The sequence below is a fragment of the Ranitomeya imitator genome, chromosome 5 (genome assembly GCF_032444005.1).
Source record: "Ranitomeya imitator isolate aRanImi1 chromosome 5, aRanImi1.pri, whole genome shotgun sequence".
Lineage (NCBI taxonomy): Eukaryota > Metazoa > Chordata > Amphibia > Anura > Dendrobatidae > Ranitomeya > Ranitomeya imitator.
The window spans coordinates 57,168,730-57,193,217 of NC_091286.1; the positions used below are offsets into that span (position 1 = coordinate 57,168,730).

Consider the following 24,488-nt stretch of genomic DNA (forward strand, 5'->3'; position numbering starts at 1 on the left):
TTTAGCATTGGTTCAGTTCGCTCCTGGATCTGCCTGGTGACCTTTCTTCTCCTGCAGAAGCTAAGTTCCTTATTGTTATTTTTGCTCATTGTTTCTTTGTCCAGCTGGTTATCCTGATTTTGTCTTGCTAGCTGGAAGCCCCGGGATGCAGAGTGGTCCCCCCCCCCCTGCACCATGAGTCGGTGCGGAGGTCTTTTTTGCACACTCTGCGTGGTCTTTTGTAGGTTTTTGTGCTGACCGCAAAGATTCCTTTCCTATCCTCTGTCTATTTAGTAAGTCTGGCCTCTCTTTGCTGAAACCTATTTCATTTCTGCGTTTGTGACTTTCATCTTTTCTCACAGTCATTATATGTGGGGGGCTGCCTATTGCTTTGGGGAATTTCTCTGAGGCAAGGTAGGCTTTATTTTCTATCTCTAGGGCTAGCTAGCTCTGAGGCTGTGACGAGGCACCTAGGGAGCGTCAGGAGCGCTCCACGGCTATTTTTAGTGTGTGTGATAGGATTAGGGCTTGCGGTCAGCAGAGCTCCCACATCCCAGAGCTCGTCCTGTATGAGTTTAACTATCAGGTCGGGTGGTCCTAACCACCAGGTCATAACAGTACCTACAGTCAAATATGGTGGAGGTGCAAAGATGTTTTGGGGTTGTTTTGCTGCTTCTGGAACTGGGTGACTTAACTGTGTGCAAGGCATCATGAAATCTGAAGATTACCAAAGGATTTTGGGTTGCAATTTATTGGCCAGTGTCAGAAAGCTGTGGTGTCTTCCAGAATGACAATGACCACAAACATACTTCAAGAAGCACCCAGAAGAAGTCCGGATCTAAATCCCATTGTTGTTGAGAGAAGGCAGCCTTCAAATATGAAAGACCGGGAGCAGTTTACAAAAGTGTGGTCCAAAATTCCAGCTGAGGTGTAAGAAGCTTGATGATGGTTATAGGAAATGAACGATTGCAGTTATTTATGCCAAAGGGTGTGCAACCAAATATTAATTTGAGGGTGCCAACAATTTTGTCCTGCCAATTTTTGGAGACTTGTGTGAAATTATGTCCCATTTGCCTTTTTTCTCTGTTTTTTTTTGTTATTCCAATTCACATAAATGAAATAAATATGTGTATAACAAACATTGTGTAATTGCAAAATTTTCTGAGAGAAATACTTCATTTTTTGGAACAATTTCAAAGGTACGAACACTTTCGGCCATGACTGTATATGAGAAATTGCCAGACCTGAATATAGAATAGCCCCATATCCGTGACACATGGCATGATGTGAACAGAGCCTGCCACTGTGTAAGTAGCACACATCCAGGACTGTGGAGCAACCACTCTGTGAGACGCTAAGTAAATTCTGAGCATGCAAAGATCTGAAGAATATATAATGCAGCGTGAACGATGTGCTGGGGACACCAATTACACTTTGCATTTACTTCAAAAACATGTTGTGGTTCATTAGAAAGAAAATCTTTGCTGTTGCCTATGGCAGATAAAGAGACTCCAGGGATCATTTTCTATATTGCAATTGTAAAAATATTGATTTAATTGGATCCAGATTTTCTACTGTCCTTTCTTTCCTTCTTGTATCTAAACTGGAACTTGTCGATAAGCTGTGTATCGTCCAAAATCCATCTATGTCTGCTGAAGTTCTGTATTAAGGAAAAAGTGTCCTCAGAAAATAAGCTATTGTATAACCCTTTCCTGGCGTAGGACATAATAGTACACCCCATGTCAGCTCCCCATTTATAGAGTATGGCCCATACCATACTTGGCAGATGCCAGCTGTATTGCACAGCCGATTTCTGGGGGCAAACACTTTTTGACACAACTGTTTATAAAAATATGCAAAGATTTTATAAACTGGGAACAAAACAATACGTATGTACAATCACATAAAACGGAAGGGATAACAAAAGAAGAGCACTAAACCTGTGTCACGGAAATGGCTCAATGCTTAGTGGAGGAAAGCACTCCTTAGAATAACGGACAGAATCACAGGAACCGGTTTCTTCCAGGACTGACAAATTACACAAACCCAAACTCTCATTTATATTAGATCAAGGTTACTCCCACATACCTCCCTTTGGTGAGCACATATGGGGGGGGCTGGCTTTGGGATGTGCTAGATCTTTAGAAGATTATGAGATCCCCAACTTCCAGGATATCTTCACCCCTGGAGGTCTCAGGTGGGAGATATTGTTATCATATTTCCTATCACGATTTCATCTTTCTATAGAGTTGAAACATGCCATCGCTAGCATCATCCATCTGACCGATATTAATTTGGATTTGTTAGGCTGGCCTTACAGAGATGTGAGTAAATGCATTATGTTTGTCACCTCGATATGACACCGAAAATATATCTCTCAGAAATATCGGATAGATGCAAACCCCAATATTCATCATTGACCACTGGCTCCAGCGTGTCTGAGCTAATTCCTTTGAACAGAGGAAGCTCTTGCAAAGGGAATTTTATTTCTCCGCTTCTGGGTATACGAATCCTAGATTTGGTTGCTGATTCTCAGAGATCCCTTATTGTAATTGCCTGTTCATGGTAGGAGTTCCTACTTCAATGAGGGTTGAAATGTCAGCTCTTTCTCACTCCCCCAGTTTTAATTAATCCTGTATGTTCAATTTCAGGGTTATATGTCTCCTCCCTGGAGATGTCTTTATGGATTTTACAATTTTTCTCTACAATATCAAAATGCAAATCACCCTACTTTTCCCAGTTTAAAAATGAATAACAAGAAGTATGTTTGATACTGCTGCATCCGTAAAAGTCTGATCTATCAAAATATAAAATTGATTAACCCAGATGGCACACTTAGTAAAGAGCCAAAATTGAAATGCAAGAATTGTTTAATTTTCATTCACAACACCATCACAAAAAATAGAAATAATAACGATCAAAACGTCACATATAATTCCAAAATGGTAGCATGGGAATTTTTCTGAATATTTTCCGACGCTAGAGTTCATATGAGTTTATGCCAGCAGAGCGCGCATCACCGCAAGTCTACAATGCTAAGTTCCCCTGCATTCCATTCATTCCCCAGTTTTTACAGCCAGGAGCAACATCTGCATTAGCAGGCTCCTGATTGTAAATTTATTTAACCCCTTCAGAAGGATTTACAGCGTGGGGCATAACTGGTCGCCGGAAAGGTATGGGATATTGTTGCTTTTTTATGTTATTTTTTTTACAGAGCGAGGGTCTTCAGGTGGATTAAGTGTACAATAAAGATTTTAAAACCCCATGTGTGTATTTATTTCATTTAAATACTTTATTCATAATGTGTGTGTATTATTAACCCTTTACTACTATTGGATTAATAATGGATAGGTGTCTTATTGACATCTCTCCATTATTAACCAGGCATAATGTCACCTTACATTAGCAAGGTGACATTAACCCCTTATTACCCCATATCCCATCGCTACTCGGGAGTGGGAAGAAAGAGGCTAAGTGCCAGAATAGGCGCATCTTACAGTTGTGCCTTTTATGGGGGCAGATGTTTTTAGCCAGGGGGGGGGGCAATAACCATGGTCCCTCTCTAGGCTATTAATATCTGCCCTCAGTCACTGGCTTTACTACTCTGGCAGAGAAAATTGCGCGGGAGCCCACGCCAGTTTTTTTCCGAGATTTAACCCTTTATTTTAGCAACTAGAGCCATCAAATTTTGCATACAGACACTAATAACATTAGTAGTGAGGAATATTCAAAAAAATTAGGGATATGAAATGGTTTGCTGTATGTAAACCATGTCTCATATCATGTCGGGTTTGAGAAGGAGATAACAAAAGTCAACAATTGAATTACCGGCTTTTATGCTATCTAGCTCCGTATTAAATATAAATATATATGTATACTGTATATATATATGTGTCTCACTGACATATATATATACATATATATATATATATATATGTATATATATATATATATATATATATATATATATATATATACATCCCTATACTATGTGTAGACATTTATCTTAGCTATTCTATTCTATCCTGTCAGTATGATTTTACTGTACACCGCACTGAATTGCCGGCTTTTCTATAGAACACCGCTGCCTATTTCTCGCAAGTCACACTGTTGGTCCATGTGTAATCCGTATTTTTCTCACCCCATAGACTTTCATTGGCGTATTTTTTGCGCAATACGCTGACCAATGCAGCATGCTGCGATTTTCTACGCCTGTAAAATACGGCAGAGAAATATACGGCAGATAGGCGCTGCCCCATAGAGAATCATTGGTCCGTGTGCAATGCGTAGTTTTTGCGCCTCTCATATGTCCGTAAAACTTTATAGTGTGACGCCGGCCTCAGGAGTAATTAACTCCAGGCAAGGATTAATCCCATAGCTCCCTGATTTAGGTCTGGCGTTGCCAGAAACAAAAACGCCGAAGCGGAAACAGAGAGGACAGGAACTGGCACAGAGGTTACAGCATGCTGACATCAGGGCAAAGCGATTCTACAGGAAGGAGAAGATGATGCTCAAACTTTTACATGCCACTGTGTATTAACTATCTATAAGCCCAAGTCACAGGATATATTGTATACATACAAATGTATGATCGCTGGGGGTCTGACGATTCACAAGGGCCAGAACATAGTACATGGCGAGGTAACACTGGCCGAGAGGATGAGGTCATGACCCATTGTCAGCTATATTATTACACCAATGTTTTCTATGAAACCTATAAACAAGCACTAGCTTTTTTACATTTATGTGCTCTTAGGAAGAGTAAAAAAAACTCCAGATCCCCAATGCTGGAATGTCTATATATATATAATTATACCTGCTGTACACCTATAATTATAAGCGGAAGCTGCGCCGGTTATTCCGGAATGGCCCCTCCAATTATTTGATGCTCAGCACAGTACACTGGTTGTGCTCTGGCGTGTCTGTAGCCACAGGACTCTGGTATCCTTCCTTGTCTACACTGTAAGAAATCCAGTCCTGATTGTTTCTGTAATGCTTTGCTGGTAAAATTGGAATCACGCATGCAGTGCTGCAGTTCCGGATGCCAGAAGTGAATCCATCAGGAAGGAAAATTATAAATCTTCCTTTTGTATTTCACAGTATCCAATGTGAAGGTCTTTTACGCAGGTCAATAATCCAGCAAAATTGCATTTGCAAGAGAACTTGTTCCATTGTATTGGTCCATGTGAACATGGCAGCAGGTCTACCAGGCAAAAGGCAGTCCACATTGCTCATCAGCTGATGACATTTTTTTCTGCAGCCTAGGGCTCATTCAGACGTCCGCGCTAATCGACCTGAGCACGAACCGCTGATGCATGGACTGGCCACGGGTCTCACGATCCGAGTGTGACAGCCTTATAGAAATATATGAAGCTCAGGTCGGGAGAGCCGCGGCCAGTCCATGCTTTGCAGTCTGAGATTGGACCGAGATCCATGGACACGTGAATGAGCCCTAAAGGTTTGTGCAAATTGCCTCTTCAGAGAGGAATAGGACTAGAACTCTACAGCCACCTATAGGAGCAGTCCTAAAAGTCAGTATCGACTCTCCAACGAGCCTGGTCACATGACTTAGGATAAAGTCCCAAATCTGAATATGCAGACACTTTATTTCAGGGTTATGTCCCTTATCAGTGCAAAGTGTGAGATCTGGTTTGGCTGTGTGAGAGCCGTCTGAAAGGAATCAAATTAGTAATATTTCTCCTTGCCAAGAATGACATCAAGCTTGACATGCCAAGGTGAGGAGACATTCAAGCCCTGCAATGCTCCTATGGGAAATATGCAAATTGACTCTTCAAACAGGATGAGGACTTGAACTCTAGCACCACCTATAGGAAGTAGTAATCCTAAAAGTCAATATAGAATAAAGGTCGATGAGGTATGACTAAAGGTATGTGCATACGGCATCTTTTACGCTCGCTCGAACCGGCCAAGTTTTTTAAGCAGAAAACGTTTCATGAAAACGGTGTGTTTTTCCTGAAGTGTCTTTTTCAGCATCTCTTATGTTTCTTCGTGACGGCTGTGCCGTTGGAGTTTTGTTTTTTAATTTTTTTTAGAATATACAGTACAGACCAAAAGTTTGGACACACCTTCCCATTTAAAGATTTTTTTGTATTTTCATGACTATGAAAATTGTACATTCACATTGAAGGCATCAAAACTATGAATTAACACATGTGGAATTATATACTTAACAAAAAAGTGTGAAACAACTGAAATTATGTCTTATATTCTAGGTTCTTCAAAGTAGCCACCTTTTGCTTTGATGACTGCTTTGCACACTCTTGGCATTCTCTTGATGAGCTTCAAGTCTTGCCTTAGAAATGGTGTTGGGACAATCAGTTGTGTTGTGCAGAAGTCTGGTGGATACACAGCTGATAGTCCTACTGAATAGACTGTTAGAATTTGTATTAAGAAAAAAGCAGCTAAGTAAAGAAAAACGAGTGGCCATCATTACTTTAAGAAATGAAGATCAGTCAGTCCAAAAAATTGGGAAAACTTTGAAAGTTTCCCCAAGTGCAGTGGCATAAACCATCAAGTGCTACAAAGAAACTGGCTCACATGAGGACTGCCCCAGGAAAGGAAGACCAAGAGTCACCTCTGCTTCTGAGGATAAGTTTATTCGAGTCACCAGCCTCAGAAATCACAGGTTAACCGCAGCTCAGATTAGAGACCAGGTCAATGCCACACAGAGTTCTAGCAGCAGACACATCTCTACAACAACTGTTAAGAGGAGACTTTGTGCAGCAGGCCTTCATGGTAAAATAGCTGCTAGGAAACCACTTCTAAGGACAGGCAACAAGCAGAAGAGAATTGTTTGGGCTAAAGAACACAAAGAATGGACATTAGACCAGTGGAAATCTGTGCTTTGGTCTGATGAGTCCAAATTTGAGATCTTTGGTTCCAACCACCGTGTCTTTGTGCGACACAAAAAAGGTGACCGGGTGGACTCTACATGCCTGGTTCCCACCGTGAAGCATGGAGGAGGAGGTGTGATGGTGTGGGGGTGCTTTGCTTGTGACACTGTTGGGGATTTATTCAAAATTGAAGGCATACTGAACCAGCATGGCTACCACAGCATCTTGTAGCGGCATGCTATTCCATCCGGTTTGCGTTTAGTTGGACCATAATTTATTTTTCGACAGGACAATGACCCCAAACACACCTCCAGGCTGTGTAAGGGCTATTTGACCAAGAAGAAGAGTGATGGGTGCTACACCAGATGACCTGGCCTCCACAGTCACCAGACCTGAACCCAATCAAGATGGTTTGGGATGAGCTGGACCGCAGAGTGAAGGCAAAAGGGCCAACAAGTGCTAAGCATCTCTGGGAACTCCTTCAAGATTGTTGGAAGACCATTCCTGGTGATTACCTCTTGAAGCTCATCAAGAGAATGCCAAGAGTGTGCAAAGCAGTCATCAAAGCAAAAGGTGGCTACTATGAAGAACCTAGAATATAAGACATAATTTCAGTTGTTTCACACTTTTTTGTTAAGTATATAATTCCACATGTGTTAATTCATAGTTTCGATGCCTTCAGTGAGAATGTACAATTTTCATAGTCAAGAAAATACAGAAAAATCTTTAAATGAGAAGGTGTGTCCAAACTTTTGGTCTGTACTGTATATAGAATAGTGAAGAACAGTCGGGTCACTTCATTTAACCATCTAGTCACATTGCAGTAATTAAAATAAAAGCAAAAAGACTGAATATATGCACAGCCATTTGTTTTTACATCGCAGTGTATATGTTCATTCCCTTATTAAAAGGGCCTTTACATAAGCGCCGATTGACTTCTATCACCGATTGATGCTGGTTGTGGCAGGAAATTAGCCCGTGTACATGCAACGCAAAGGCTTTGTCCCACAGACAATATTTTTACCAAAGGATAGGTGATAAATGTGTGAATGCTGATATTGGTTCCAAAATCCTCTGTGTATATAGTGTATATGTTGATGTCCTTTTTTTAATCCGACTCATTATTATTTCAGACAGTTCCTTTCTGCGGTCACATAAAAGGCGGCATGAGACCAGGAAAGAAGATCCTCATAATGGGAATCGTGGGCATGAACCCAGAGAGGTGCGAACCCTTTATCACAAGTCTTATTATTGATGTGTCCCTGCTGTATCGGGGAGATGTGATTGACAGGACTTACTAGTGTGATATTGCGGTTGCAAGTGGCTGCCCCTTTTTATTAAAGCACCATTTCCCTGGTATGTATGTGAGTGAGAAAAAAAAGAACTCAAGCGGTTACATGGTTAAAGGGATATATTATTTTGCTGAAGTGCATCCTTTTTTTCCCACAAGAAACAAATCCAAAGTAAATCTGTTTATAAATCCATTAAAGGGGTTTTCTCGCTCTCTTAAATGGGTAAAATTAGGTACTGTGCAATTTACATTTTATTAAAAATGCTATCACTTCTCTAGAATGAAGGGAATTTTAATTGTATATTTGACAGCTTGTTGCTAGCTTACCGGCCACCTTTGCAGTAGGTCAGCAGTGGCTTGTCTTTTAGACAATGAGCACAGAACTTACAAGCTCATTGCTATTCAGCCTCTGTTTGCAGCATGGGAGGGAGCAGAGTTTGGGCCAGCAGCATGTCAATGCGTGAACGATCAGTCATCAGCAGCACACCTCTCCATGGCAAATAGGAAGCTGGTAGCCAGGGGAGCGATGCGCTCCAGAAGATAGAACTTGGGAAAACCCTTTATGTATTTATTTAGTATATGAGTTTGTATCCTTCATACTTTTCAGGTATCTTTCTGAAAAGTAAATCTTAGGGAAGAAAGTCAATGGTGACTTTCTGAGACCATCTTTTCCAAATGTCCTTTTCAGTTGAATGCTAGGCACAGTATACAGTCCACAGAGTAGCAAAGGAAGAGGCAGGTGTTCAGTGCACACACTAGTGCAATACTTTTAGGGCATTTCTTAGAAGTGGCAGTAGTTCTACATAAGTTTATATAAGGTTGCAGACACTTTCAGCACTATGTAAAGAGCCAGTATGAAATCAGCGCTGTTACTATAGGAGATATACTCAGATAGAAGAAGTTTCCCATCATCTGATCCAGCATAAATTTCTTTCTCTATGCCCTTATTCACATGTTCTTGTACGAGTGCCTTCTTTGGTTTTCACGCATAGCACTTGTACCCATGATAGTCTATGGAGCCATTCACATGTCCACAGAAAAATAGCTAAAAAAAAATTCCAATTTTGATCTGAGCATCAAATCAAAATCCTCAATGGAGGTCTATGGGTCCGTGAAAAAAAATTGGACCGCACTCTAATGACATTCGAGTGCGATCTGATTTTCACAAACTGCCACATAGGAGAAGGTGGAGAAACTTTTGCCATGTTGATAACGGTGATACTCATACAATTCTCATTGGAAAAACTGACACTCGGACCAAACTCTGATCGAAATAATGTGTCCGTTTATCTTGTACGTGGAAAATACTGACGTGTGAGTAAAGTCTTACTTGTAATGGGATGTCTAAACAAATTTTAAAATGTTGAAAAATGGTTCCACATTATAAATGTTTCAGTGGGGCAATAGCGTGCCGCTGCGTGCGTTGCATTGGGCTGTGCACCCCTGGGGAAGAAGCCATGTTGATAACAGTGATACTCATACGCTTCTCCTTAGGCTGCCATCACACTATAGTATTTGGTCAGTATTTTACATCAGTATTTGTAAGCCAAAACCAGGAGTTGAACAATCAGAGGAAAAGTATAATAGAAACATATGCACCACTTCTGCATTTATCACCCACTCCTGGTTTTGGCTTACAAATACTGATGTAAAATACTGACCAAATACTGCTAGTGTGACGGCAGCCTTAGAGAGGTGCGTGATCAGACTACACAAGTAGTAGATGCTGCTCATTCCTAAGGTTTCTTTAATTTTCTTTTACAGAATTTGCCTTAACATTACCAGGAAAAAAATAAATAAAAATAATAATAAACCAAGCATTACACATTAGTGTAAATCTTCATTTCTTTATAACTGGTAGCCTATTTTTCGGCTATCCCATCCATAGTAGACCTCGGTGGATCTGACTCTCAGCACTCCTCCTAAGGCCGGTTTCACACGTCAGTGGCTCCGGTACGTGAGGTGACAGTTTCCTCACGTACCGGAGACACTGACTCACGTACACGCATTAAAATCAATGTGTCTCTGCACATGTCAGCGTGTTTTCACGGACCGTGTGTCCGTTTGGATAACACGGAGACATGTCAGTGTTCGTGGGAGCGCACGGATCACACGGACCGATTAAAGTCAATGGGTCCGTGTAAAACACATACCGCACACGGATGTTGTCCGTGTGCAGTCCGTGTGCCGCCGTGCAGGAGACAGCGCTACTGTAAGCGATGTTCCCCCCCACACCCCCGCGTGTGGTGCTGAAGCCCCATTCATTTCTTCTCTCCAGCAGCGTTTGCTGGAAAGAAGGAATGAATAATCTTTTTTTTTAATTTATTTTTGTTTTTAAAATAAAGTTGCCGGTAATCTGCCCCCTCCCACCCCCTGTGCGCCCCCCCGCTGGCATTAAAATACTTACCCAGCTCCCTCGGCGCTTACATCCTCTCAGCTTCGCTGCTTGTCCTGTATGAGCGGTCACGTGGTGCCGCACATTACAGTGATGAATATGCGGCTCCACCTCCCATAGGAGTGGAGCCGCATATTCATTACTTTAATAAGTGGCACCACGTCACCGCTCATACAGGAAGAGCTGCGACGCTGAGAGGATGTAAGCGCCGAGGGAGCTGGGTAAGTATTTTAATGCCGGCGGGCGCACAGGGGGTGGGAGGGGGCAGATTACCGGCAAGTTTATTTTAAAAGCAAAAATAAATTTAAAAAAAAAAGATTATTCATTCCTTCTTTCCAGCGAACGCTGCTGGGAAGAAGGGATGAATACCGGCTTCAGCACCGCACGCAGGGGACAGCGCTTAACTCTAGCGCTGTCTTCTGCACGGTCCGTGTGGTCCTTAGTCGGCACACGGGCGGCACACGGCTGCCACACGTGTACCACACTGATGTTCAACGTAAGCGCACGGACACGGATAATTCCGGTACCGATTTTTCCGGTACCGGAATTATCTGGACGTGAGACTGGCCTAATGGAGTGTTACGTTCCCGTCACCATGTACCAGGCACAGTGCCTTAGTTCTATTTAGCGGCTATGCCAGATATTACTTCTTACTTCCATAGAAGTGAATGGGACTGAGCTGAAATACTGAGCACAGCTGCTACTAAAAGTAAGATGTTTTGCTGATCAGTAGAGGTGTAAAGGATTAGAGGATAACCCATTCGTTTTATTCAATCAGAATTTTTTTTTTTTTTTTAAATTTTAAACATTTTCCCTTTTCTTTTTCAGCTTTGACATCCAGTTAACATGTGGAGACTCAGAAGATCCTCCGGCTGATGTGGCCATAGAGATGAAAGCAGAATTCACCGATAAGCAGCTGCTCAGGAACGCCTGTGTGTCTGGGGAGTGGGGAGAGGAGGAATCTGCAATCCCTTATTTTCCATTTATTGCTGACCAGCCATTCAGGGTAAGGGATAAGACCATATATGACTGGTGCAAGGTTTTTACTTTCTGTTAAACTAGTCATAAACATAAAACTGCTGCTGACGATCTTCCCATATAAACGCTGATTCTGTATGTCAGCATAATGGCTTTAATGCTTGTATGACAATATATTTTAATTAATAAGTCCCTACCATTCCCTCACTACTCTATCTTACTCCTTTATTTATTTTTTTCCTCCTTGATGATGCTTCATTTGAGAATCCCAGTGCATGCTGTGCGAGTCAAACAAGTCGTCAGCAGCGTAAGTGACCACAGCCTCTGCCCTCTTCCTGAAACGAAGCATCATCGGTGACATCCGTTTCAGGGACTGAGCTAGTCCTTGCCGTACTGAGCACGCGTCGGTTGTCAATTACGACGTAGGCTCTGCAGATTCTTGTGACTGTGCGATATGAACAGTGACAATGCGCTCGCTCGCTGGCTCTGATCAGAAGTAACGAGCCAACAAGAGAGCGCACTGTCAGTTCTCGTTGTAAGAAGAATACCCAGCCGGTAGGAAAAGCAGAGGCCTGCGGTTAAAATATATTTCAGTTTCGGACCATACCTTAAATCTGTGCACGCTTCAGCCATTAACAGATCTTATACCTGCATGCTCCATGGAAATACTTTCCAATGAACTTTCATTTCTTTTACCCGTAAGCCTGTGGGCTGCACAGCAGCTTGTAGTCACAAAACTTAAGATCGCAAATACCCTTGCATTACTACGGTGCAACTAATAGTAGCAAACATGGTCACATTCCTGCCTGCAAGTTACCGTCACACAACAGCCTGTAGGAATCTCACCCTGCTCAATTTCTTTGCAACCACATTCACTATCATTAGTTGCATCTTGCAGCCGAGCGCAATGGCCACCGGTTATCTGCCAATTATTTCCCATGATTGTTTCTTGTAATACACGATCACTCAATGAATAAAAATGGTATATTTTCGTCATTGTTTGCCAAGGAAAGCATGAAGCAAGCTCAGGCTTAATACCAGGCCGGCTGTGTTACATGGCTCCGATCCCTGCAGTTTAACTGTTTAAAGGGAACCTGTCACCCCGTTTTTTCAGTACGAGATAAAAATACTGTTAAATAGGGCCTGAGCTGTGCGTTACTATAGTGTATTTTGTGTACCCTGATTCCCCACCTATGCTGCCGAAATAACTTACCAAAGTCGCCGTTTTCGCCTGTCAATCAGGCTGGTCAGGTCATATGGGCGTGGCGACATCGCTGTTTCTTCCCCCAGATCTTGCATCTCTTTCCGTTGGTGGCGTAGTGGTTTGCGCATGCCCATCTTCTGAATCCACTGGGCAGGAAAAGAAAAAACGCGCGATCTGCGCTATTTCCCTGGTGATCTGTGGGGGCGGCCATCTTCCTGAGGCCGCGCGTGCGCATATGGAGTCCTCTGCTGCCCGGGGCTTCAGGAAAATGGCCGCGGGATGCCGCACGTGCGCAGATGGAGAGATGAAGCCGAGTTCGCATCTCGGCTTCAGGAAAATGGCCGCCGCGATCTCCATCTGCGCACGCGCGGCATCCCGTGGCCATTTTCCTGAAGCCCCGGGCAGCAGAGGACTCCATATGCGCACGCGCGGCCTCAGGAAGATGGCCGCCCCCACAGATCACCAGGGAAATAACGCAGATCACGCGTTTTTTCTTCTCCTGCCCAGTGGATTCAGAAGATGGGCATGCGCAAACCACTACGCCACCAACGAAAATATATGCAAGATCTGGGGGAAGAAACAGCGCTGTCACCACGCCCATCTGACCAGACCAGCCTGATTGACAGGCGAAAACGGCGACTTTGGTAAGTTATTTCGGCAGCATAGGTGGGGAATCAGGGTACACAAAATACACTATTGTAACGCACAGCTCAGGCCCTATTTAACAGTATTTTTATCTCGTACTAAAAAAACGGGGTGACAGGTTCCCTTTAAATGCCACTGTCAATGTTTGACGTGATTGTAGGGAACCGATGAGCCGGGGGTCTGCTAAAGGCCCCTTAACTTCCATAGTGGTCCTCATTTGAAGATCAACCACTGTTTGAGCTTGATAAGAGAATCTCAAATTCCCTATATTCTGCAATACTGTGTTATTATAGATTAGTCCAACGATTGTAGGTTCAGGTCCCCTAAGGGGACTAAAAAGTAAAATAAAAGTGAATAAAATAATGTTTCCAAAATATGTATCAAAATTTAAACAAGCCCTATTTTCACAAAAACTCACAACATACTCATGGTGGGGATGTAGCCTTACAGGTCAAACATCGTCTTGACAAATCGGGCCATATTTGTGAAGAGATAGAAAAAACAACTTTTTCCGTTCAATGTAAATTATCAATACTTGTGAGGATTGTTCTGTCACTAAGATCTCCAAGATAAAGGCATCATTCTAATGAATTACTTGCCACCATTTATAAATAGGGGGAATATCGCAGATGGAAATAGCTTCTTCCGACAATTTCTTTGCCAGAGGCTTAGTCTCGCTTCTGGAGCAGAGTGAAATCTACCTGTGTGGGTCGTTCTAATCAGCAACACTTTTCTTATTATAGAATTATAGAAATTAAAGGGAACCTGTCATATTGAACATGGTGTCTGATCTGGAGGGAGGATGTAATAGAGCAGGAGGAGCTGATCAGATTGATATACAATAGGAAAATTATCAGTAAAACTTACATTTTTTTTTCATTGAAATTCCTGTTTTTTTGCACTCATGAGTCCAGTGGGCGGTCCTATTCGGTGATTGACAGGCTTCCCTGTATGACTGCAACAAGAGATAGCTGGTAAGGGGAAGCAGCAGGATTGTGCACAGGGATCAGTGACCTGTGAGAAGCCATACTGATGAACACCTAATCAGAGCACCCCATGAAGACCCCCCACAGGCAGCCCCGGAGCACGAGCATATCATTAACTCAAAACTGAAAATAAAGATTACACAACAACCACAAGACGGATTTCATCACCAGGTATCATTGTAATCAGTATAGCGGCGCCGACCTGACACTGTCTGTAGGTTACTGTGCACAATCCTGCTGACAGGTTCCCTTTAATCACTGAATAGCACCGCCCACTGGACTCATATACAAACACTGGGGATTTCAGTAAATAAATACAAGTTATACTGAATCTTTTCCAACAAACTTATATGTCACTCTGCTCAGCTTCTCCTGCTCTATACCATGCAGACTGCATTCACAATGTGACAGGTTCCCTTTAAATGACTGCCTTCCACATTACCTAAAAAAGGTATTTTTAGAATATAACTTATAAAAAAAATTTGAAAAATGGCTGCTGGTGTAGAAGCATGCAACCAGACCGGTTCATCTGCTTCTTCGTCAGAAAAATATTACACATATTACTTTTGAAGTGGAGGAATCTGATGGGCAGGTGTGGTCATATGGTCCTAGGTGAGCAGCTACATTCATAGGAGTCTATGAGGAAGGCAAGAGGAGGAGGAGAACCTGTAATACCCATATGTGCCATAAAATCATGTGCCCAAGACATATGTTTAAATAACCCCCTATTCATCCTTCCCCATCAACATCTGTCCATGAAGACTTGACTCTCTGCACGTCTGCGGTGCCCTTAGGTGATTATTACTAGTACAAGAGATGTGTGGACTCCAACAAAAAGGAGATTTAGGGATCTAAATTAATCTCCCATTGGTGCTGTTAACACCTTAAATGCAACTATCAATCTGTTACAGCGGCGTCTAAGGCGATCGGTCCTGGTGGTCCAACATTTTTGGCACCCAGCGCTCCCTGCCTCGAAACACTTGTGGGGAACCCATGGGTCTGCTGAAGATTCCTCTGAAGCTCAATCAAAGGCTGGGCTTCATAAGAGACCGCCATTTTAGCTATATACTGAAAGACCCCTGTCTTGCGGTATATATATATATATAATAAACAATCTGATGATCGTAAGTTCAAGTAAGAAGACTTAAAAAAAAAAAAATACAAAAATTCCCCAAAAAATAGGCATTAAAAATAAACATATTTTGTATTGCTGTATCAGAAAAGGTCTGATTTATCAACTTTACATTTTTTTTAACCCATACAGTAAACTCCATAAAACAAAGAAAATTGGAAACGCCAGAATTTCCATTTTTTCCGACACCGTACCTCTCCCCAAAGATGCAATTAATCGTGATCAAAACACATATATAAATACCCAAATCTAAAAATAAAAATGTTATGGGTCTTAGAAAAGGGCGAAACAAACAAATTTTTTTTTTAACATTTTTTTTTCACCACCAAAATTTAAAAGAAAAGTTTTACAAATAATCGTACCTACCTGGAGAATCTTATTGCCAGGTCATTTTTACTGCATAATGAACGTCGTAAAAATACAAATTAAACCCCCAAAAACATTTTCAGCTTTGCATGGTTATTTTTTCTCCACTCTTGGAATTTTTTTCTGTGTTTTAGTACATTTATATGGTAAAGTGAACGGGGTCATACAAAACCACAACTCATCCTGCAAAAAACAAGCCCTATGTAGATGAATAAATAAAAAGTTGTGAATCTTGGAAAAAAGGAGAAAAAAACAAAAGTGGCAAAGAATTAAAAAGCATTTGGTTGGGAAGGGATTCTAAATTCTTTCTGATGTCATCAGTTGCTGAGCTTCAGTACTATATTACATTATACATCTATAACACGTATGTAGAGGACGTAGAGCATGTGGGATGTAAGCTCTTTTAGTGCGGATTTTCCAGAATTACACGATTAGTGCTACTTAAAGACAGGACAAAAGAGGAGTGAAAAAGAAAAAAATACGGACAAATTCTAACCTGTCATTCGTTACTTTTAGACATTTTTGTGCCAACTTAAAAGTACCTATAAGGCCACTTCCAAACTGCATCGGCAATCTACATTTACTTTCCTGGTGCATACATTAAAGGGATTTTCCACTTTGAAAACACATGGCCCCAATGCTTTTATACACATAAAATTACAAACCCTGCAGGTACTCACCTTCCCCAGGTCCATAGACTACTCTCCACTGCTGCTCCAGTTTCAGTGTACTGGCTGCAGCGTTGACTTCAAAACTACAGCGCATGTGACCTCTGCAGCCAATCACTGAGTGCTGCTTTGCCGATTGAGAAGGCGCGATTTGCTGAGCTCAGTGATTGGCTGTAGTGATGACATCACCGCTGCATCCAATACAAAGAAACAGGAGCAGGTGGTGCTGGACCACATGGAGGATAAGTACCTGCTGCGTTTGTAATTACGTAAGAAGTATAAAAGCATTTTTTGAAAGTGTAAAACTACTATAAATGCATCTTAAGGCTTCTTTCACACGTCCTGATATTTCCGTTACTGGAGAAACGGTACTGGAGATATCCATGACCGTGTGTCCGTGTGTAATACTTGCGGCACATGTGTGGCAACATGTGTCGCCCGTGTGCCGCATCAGTACTACACGGACGGCCGCCGGGGAAGAAGCACTACAGTAAGCGCTGTTCCCCGGCGGCAGGTGCTGAAGACGGCTCTCATCATTCTCCCCTGCTCTGCCGGTGATTGGCGCAACCAGAGGAGAATGATCACAGTTATATTAAAGTCAGAACGATGACAGCAGGTGGGGGCTTTTGGGACTCTTACACCCATCATCCAACACCTGCAATGTATATTTGTCATATACACTGCCTCATTGAGTAACGTTAGTCCAATTGTGATCTGATGTTTTTGGTTGTCTGCACCAGCCCTTATACTCATCATCACCACTCCCATTCTGATCTCTATCTGGTGCTCACTAGTTTCCAACCAAGGCAGTTCTCTGGTTCATCCAGGGCTCAGCTGAGCTTGCGTATCCTATGAATTCATAGAAGCAGGGACAGGGTACTAAGTCATCTATAGATGACATGTCAATGCGCAGTGAAGCCAGGTGTATGTTCCCTGGCTTCACAGTCGCACTGCAAATGTCCAGGAACATTTACTACGAGCTCCTCGGACAGGCACTATACATCTATGAAGCTGGGGAACGTTCACATGGCTTCATTGTGCACTGACATGAAATGACAAAAGACTTGTACAGAGCCAACTATAGCGTTCCGAGAGGAAACTAGAGTGGACCCTCTGGACCGTGGGGAGACCTACCCCTGGGCGAGCGACCTAAGATGGAAAACGACCCCTATACAGGGACCGCTAGGGGCAGGCCCAGAGGTCACTTACCCACGGTGAAGATACCAGAAGGGACGGCTCCAGGAAGAAGGGAAGGAGAAGGCTGGATAAGCTGGAACACTGGAAGCTGAGACGAAGAGGACGCTGAGGAACAAAACAAAAGAACAAAGAAGGGTTAAACAACAAAGGCGGAGAAACCAGCAAGCAAAAGGGGCAAAAACCAAAAGAGGGCAGGAACAGAGGGAAGGCAAATCCACAGACGAAAACGGAGAGCACGAAGCAGGGAAAACCTGGGAGAGCCAAAGGCAATAGCAAAAGAGCTAAAACAATCTGGTACCAGGGAACCGGAGAGCCTGCCTCTTATAGTAGAGGCAGGGACAGGATTGGTTAAGGAGAAGACTGACCTATTGACCTCAGGAAGAGGTAACGGAGACTCTGTGCCTGCGTCCTTGAGGAAAGCTAGGGCGCCTGCGCAAAGAGAGCGCACCAGCCGAGGACCCAGACACCGGAAATGCAGAGGGAGCACAGGAGCGCACAGACCCTGAAGTGGAACGCCGGGAGCGCGCTGCGACAGAGCAGGATCCGGCGCTACGAGGAGCAGGAGCAGGACGGACAGGGGCAGACCCGGGGACAGAGCGACAGGAGCCGCGGCGCCCGGAGCGAGCAGCGGAGGAGCGACGATGCCGAGAAGCGGCATAGGTAACACCAGCGGTGACTCTGCCTCTTGCAGATCATGTTATCATGGTCACCGACTAGTTGTCCCTCATGATCATTCGTGGGACGACCAGTGTGGGGAAACCAACACCCCCTCTAGTAGTCTGGGGAAACCATTGCGCCCTCAACTAGTTTGGGGAAACCAACGCCCCGTTGACTAGTCTGGGGAAACCAATGCCCTCTCGACTAGTCTGAGGAAACAGATGCCCCCTCGACTAGTCTGGAGAAACCAATGCCCCCTCGAGTAGTCTGGGGAAACCAACTCATGCTTGACTAGTAAACCAACACCCCCTCGACTAGTCTGGGGAAACCAAAGCCCCCTCGACCAGTCTGGGGAAACCAAAGCCCCCTCGACCACTCTGGGGAAACCAACGCCCCTTCAATTAGTCTGGGGACACCAATGCCCCCTCGACTAGTCTGGGGAAACTAACGCCCCCTCGACTAGTCTGGGGAACCAACGTCCCCTCGACTAGTTTGGTTAACCGACGCCCCCTCAACTAGTCTGGAGAAACCAATGTCCCCTTGACTAGTCTGGTTAACCGACGCCACCTCGACTCGTCTGGGGAAGCCAACGCCTCTTCGACTCGTCTGGGGAGACCATCGCCCCCCTCGACTAGTCTGGGGAAACCAACGTCCCCTTGACTAGTCTGGAGAAATCGATGCCCGCCTCAACTAGTCTGACACAATTAGCACGTTGCAAATGGATTTATATATATATTTTTCTGTCATACACTGCACTCACTTATATTGTACAAAGGGCTTTTTAGGCGGGGTATTAACATAAGAATATAGACATGCTGCCGGTTTTTGGACCAATCGGGGAGCTGTCATGTTCCATTTTGTTCACTTTGCACTGCACCTCGTTTTGTTAACTCATGTATTTTTTTTTCTTGCAGGTAGAAATCCTCTGCGAGCATCCACGTTTCAGGCTATTTGTTGATGGACACCAGCTCTTTGACTTTTACCATCGTGTGGAACTTCTTTCTTCTATTGACACTATTAAGATCAATGGAGATCTCCAGCTTACCAAACTTGGTTGAGGCCTTACTAAGGGTCTGATGTCACCAGTGGACTGAGAGCAGACAATCCGGCACATGTGAGGGGACCGAGTTCACTCCCTCTGCAGTGACTTAGCATCATATCTATGGGACTGCAGGACTACGTTGCCACCGTTGGCCATTCTGTTTTTTTGCCATATCAGAAATTGCTGCCTGTAAATCTTATTTTATTGACTCGGATTACTCTTTCCATAACACAACAGTTCCTTTTTTTCCATTATTTTAACATTTTTCTTTTTTTACTTCTACTTGAAATAGTGTTTTGGAAGTCATTTTTCATCTTCATAGTTACCCATAAAGCCAGACAATAAAGGGAACATTGTTCTTGTGAATGTACACATGAATCTCACATTAGGGTTCTTTTTTTGCCGAGTAAAAAAAAAAAAGTTTCTAGTTTAAATTGAAAGCTATTGTATCTATGTCCCCATGAAAAAACCTATTGGAAATTCTAACTCATTTTAAAGTGTTATCGTAGTAACATTCATTCTTAATGAACCAAACAGAGAAACCAAACAGAGAAATGTCATTACTTCTGCTGCAAAAACCTGGATGTGATTAATGAAGTATCACAAATACTATATTACTTGCATATATACACAGGAATGGTGCACTCCTCATATGTGCCAGCTGGATAAATCACTAGTATGCTGTCAATTGTTGACTCATAGAGCAATATATTTTGCCTTCAAACAGAATTTAGGCCATTTTTTCCAATCTGAACCAGTATATGGTCTCATTCAGACCTCAGTTTTTTTGACATACGAGACAAACAGACCAAGTTTCATCAGAATTTGGTTACAGATTCATCAGTTTCTCAACCTTTTCCCATCTTTCAGTTAGTGAAAAACGGATGGCGTCCGAGCACTGTCCATTATTTTTCATAGACTTGATTTGACGATTTTGATCCGACACTCGGATAAATATTAGATACGTCTCTGCGATTTTGCATGGACCTCTCGATCTGAGGGAAAAAAAATCAGACTTGTGAACAGCCCCATAGACTTTCATGGGTACGAATGCGATCCGTGAAAAAAAAAAATGGATATCACTTGTGCATGAAAAAGTGACTTGTGAATGAGCACTGAGGCTTGTTTCACACATCTGACTTTCATCCTTCATGTTTAGACGTCAATGTAAGGACTGGCCGGGGTCGCTTCATGTTTAGACGTCAATGTAAGGACTGGCCAGGGTCGCTTCATGTTTAGACGTCAATGTAAGGACTGGCCGGGGTCTCCTGAGCTGTCTCATATATGTTTATGAGGTTGTTAAAGGGAATCTGTCAGCAGGTTTTTGCTATGTAATCTGAATATAGCAGATGATAGAGGCTCAAACACAGAATTCAGGGATGTATCACTTGTCAAAGTATGTGCTGTCGTTTACTAACTGTGAAGGTTTATCACTCAGAGATTAACACTGCGGACTAGCTCGGCAACACCCTCTCCTCTTGTAATAAGCAGCTCACTGTCTATGGACTTTGTACATACAGAGAGACTGGTGTGGGCGGGGTTAGTGTTCTCCGCTGTGCTTCATGCTAAATCTAAAAGCTCTGATTGTGTCAGAACCGCTGCACCCAGTAATCTAAGTGACACATTGCTGGAATCAGGGTCCCTTTTCATACATTATGCTGCCCTCAGGTGAGGTAGCAAAAAAAACTGCTGACAAATTCCCTTTAAGATCAGCGGTCTGTCTTCACACCATGGAAGTTGGTTGTGTGAAACCGGTCTTAGCCTTTTGGTTCCTACTTGCAAACATCTACCTTCAATGTGAGCAGGTGCAAATTGCAAATATTTTCAAATATCCACTGAAAATCCAATGGATAAAGGGATCCTGTCATGTAAAAAATGCTATTACCCTGCATTTATGGGGTCAATCTGCAGGATAATAGCATTCTGAAGCTGCTGCCAGGTAATTAACTTCATTCCTCCCGGCAGCCTTAGGCTTTCAGTCATAGGGGTGGGCCGGCGCGGCTTTAGTCACTGCTAATTTCACAGTGAGCAGAGATCGCATCCTCGACACTGACAGATTCCCTTTGAAGTTTCAGTGTCTTTTTCCGCACCTTTATCACTTCTCTTGTGAGTTAACGAAAAGTGAGATATGGGTCGTTGTTTCACAGAATTATTACACTGTGGAGATGATGTTCTCCAGGGATCATCAGCAAGGTCAAGGCTTCTAGTTCTATTTTGTAAGGGGTTTGTTCAGATTTATAAGAAATGGCTTCAGTACCTGACACAACTGACTTTCTTCTAATCCTGAAGAAACCCATTACACTCAGGATTCAATGTTCTTAGTGAAAGAAGAACACTGATGACCAACATCTCTTTATTGTGAAGATCCAGCCAAACAATTCCATATTTCTCAGGCTTCTTGACTGGCATAATAAAACGATGCTTAAAATGGGTTGTCGTATTTAGGGGATATGAATTTAGTCAAAACTTTTTTTATTCACTTGTGACCATCATTTCTTATCCAGACAAAGAGTTGCTGCAAACAGCGCCTCCTTCTCTGGAGGACTCGACATGACCGTGTATCATTTACCTGCCTATTCGGATGACTCCGCACTGTGTTATACCATCTCTCTCCAGCAGTGGCCGCTGCAGGAGAAATGTGCAGCTTCCATACTTTACATTGGTGATCACGGCTGATCACCAGAGGGTCCTCTGATAGAGAAGATATCTAGATGCAATTATGAGGTTTTGAGTTGTGCTCAAATATTATTTTTAAAGCAAACCCAATTTTTTAGGCCTGTAAACCATTTTACCAGGGTTTTCTCATCAATACTTCCTCATCGTTATTACGTCTGAGCCAACATCATCCAGTTGTTACTCATTTGTTCCATTCAACTCATCCATATGTCACACACCTAAGAGTATTTCTCACGATTTTCAGGGTAGTGGTGCTTTGTTACATTAAACTAAATGCAAAAAAAAAATGGCGTGCATACAAATAAAGAAGGTTTTGTGTTAAAAAATTGTTTTGGCACTGACGTGAATTAGCATAGCACAATAATATATTTCTATATTGTCAGGGTATTTGCATAGAATGTAGATTGTTTGTTTGCACAGTATATTGTCTACACCGTTATGTTGCTTCCTTTGTTGCTTAGTTATCCAATGTACGTAGCATTAGAACGGCAAGCAATATTTCCCCTTTTTTTTAGGATGAAAAAATCAGAACACACTGAATGTAAAACGTTTTCGATGATACAATCACCAATCAAGCCGTCTCATGTACTGGAAATATTTATAGATATTTTGGATATACTTGATTAGTCATTCTGCTCGAAGAATGTGATTTTCATGCTTTCTAAATTTTTGTACTAACTCACAAGTATTCAGACGATGTTGCCATTTTTTGTAATTTGTTAAGATCTCTCTGACAGTGATTCCACAAAAAGTCTATTCTGAAAATAAAATAACGCTTAAAATGGGGATAATCGACGAAGAATGTTTACTTGTGAAAAGAAGAGCTGGGGAATGTTCTTGATGCAAGGTAAAAATGTGGTATTTAATGAGTTAAAATAATGGAAATAATATTCTTGCAACCAAGAGCCTGGACATAGGTATGACCCATGGACAGGCGGAAAACACACTGAAAAGAGGGAAAGGAGAAAAATCCGACCATAATGTCCAAATACAAAATATATAGTGAATAAGTAATGATTTTATTAAATTACGTCAGGTGACAACAAATGTACACAAGACAATGTAAATGGAACGATTAAAAAACTATGTTAAAAACAGGGCCGCCCATCCAACGTATCAGTGAAAAATGAATGTAACTTAAGTACAATGTTTTCCTAGTGTTATCTGTGCTTCACAAATCCCCATAGACTTTAATGATCCGCAAAATTTATGACCTGCTCCGAATATCATATGGATGTAAGAGTTAGGGCTGTGGAGTCGGAACCCATTTTGGTGGAGTCGATGTCATGGAAATTGAGGAGTCAGAGTCAGAGCCCATTTTGGTGGAGTCAATGTCATGGAAATTGAGGAGTCGGAGGTTTGGCTCACCGACTCCACAGCCCTGGTAAGAATGTAACCTAAGTCTTCCTTATCATATTTGCTGTTTCTTAATAATCAAAAATTAAAAATGTACCTGAAGAATTAAAAAAAAATAAAACTAATTAATAAAATGATGTTAAAAAAAACATGCAAAATGTAAAACAGTAAACGCTAATTTGGTATTGCTACAAATGCAAGTGTTGTCTCAATACCAAATGCGAAATTGTTTTTCTTTCTGCATTTCTCTAAAATGGAAATTAATCTAAAAACACTAATGTGTATAGTGTAACTACTACAAAGTAAAATCATCCAGTAAAAAAATCAGCCTCATTTATGTTAAACAAAAAAGTTATGACCTCCATCTTTAAAGCACCACTTCAGCGTGTTTTTTTAATTTAATCTCCAAAGTGGTATCGGTAAGGCATGTTCCCAGCCCCTAGTAATATATTTACCAACCTCCATCTTCATCGGTCGTCTTCTCCAATGTTTGCTTGACGAGCCGGACGTCTCTACTCAGTCTAAGTCTAAGATGAGGATCTCATAGAGTAACATTGAGAGCTTCTGACTGTTGTCTGTGACTTCCGATCACTCAATTACTGTGATCACAAGATGGAGGAACATGACTGGCTCTGGGAAGAGCAGAAGATGGCAGCTGGTAAGTATATTACTATGGGCAGGCAATATGGATTCATGCTACCGTGCCAGGGGTGAAAAAAATGCTGTAGTGATTTAAGGCCAATGGCATGAGGTGGCAGCCACGATGCCTTTATTTGATATACCTGTCATGAGACCAGGGAAATCCATTAGGGGGTGAATAGTCGCAGTACTATACAGATGGGGTTCAAACGTTATTTAAAGTTTCAGTTTATATATAACAACACTCGCTTTTAAATCTGCTCTTATCTCTGCTAAACAGGCCTACTACACAACCCTCGTATCTTTCCTATCCTACAACCCCAAACAGTTATTCAAAAACTTTAACTCCCTCCTCCGCCCCCCACTGCCCCCTCCAACCTCCCTCATCTCTGCTGAGGGCTTTACCACACACTTTAAAAATAA

The 24,488-nt window shown here is 42.4% G+C and overlaps 1 protein-coding gene across 1 annotated transcript in view; it reads left to right on the forward strand.

Moving 5' to 3' along the window:
- Window positions 1-22,861, forward strand: part of LGALSL (galectin like) — a 41,548-nt gene extending 18,687 nt beyond the window's left edge. The window contains exons 3-5 of the mRNA XM_069768707.1: window positions 7,967-8,055; window positions 11,348-11,525; window positions 19,267-22,861. Of these exons, the coding sequence (XP_069624808.1) occupies window positions 7,967-8,055; window positions 11,348-11,525; window positions 19,267-19,410 (411 nt within the window). The 3' untranslated portion in view covers window positions 19,411-22,861. The remainder of the gene's footprint in view (window positions 1-7,966; window positions 8,056-11,347; window positions 11,526-19,266) is intronic.
- The last annotated feature ends 1,627 nt before the right edge of the window (window positions 22,862-24,488 follow it).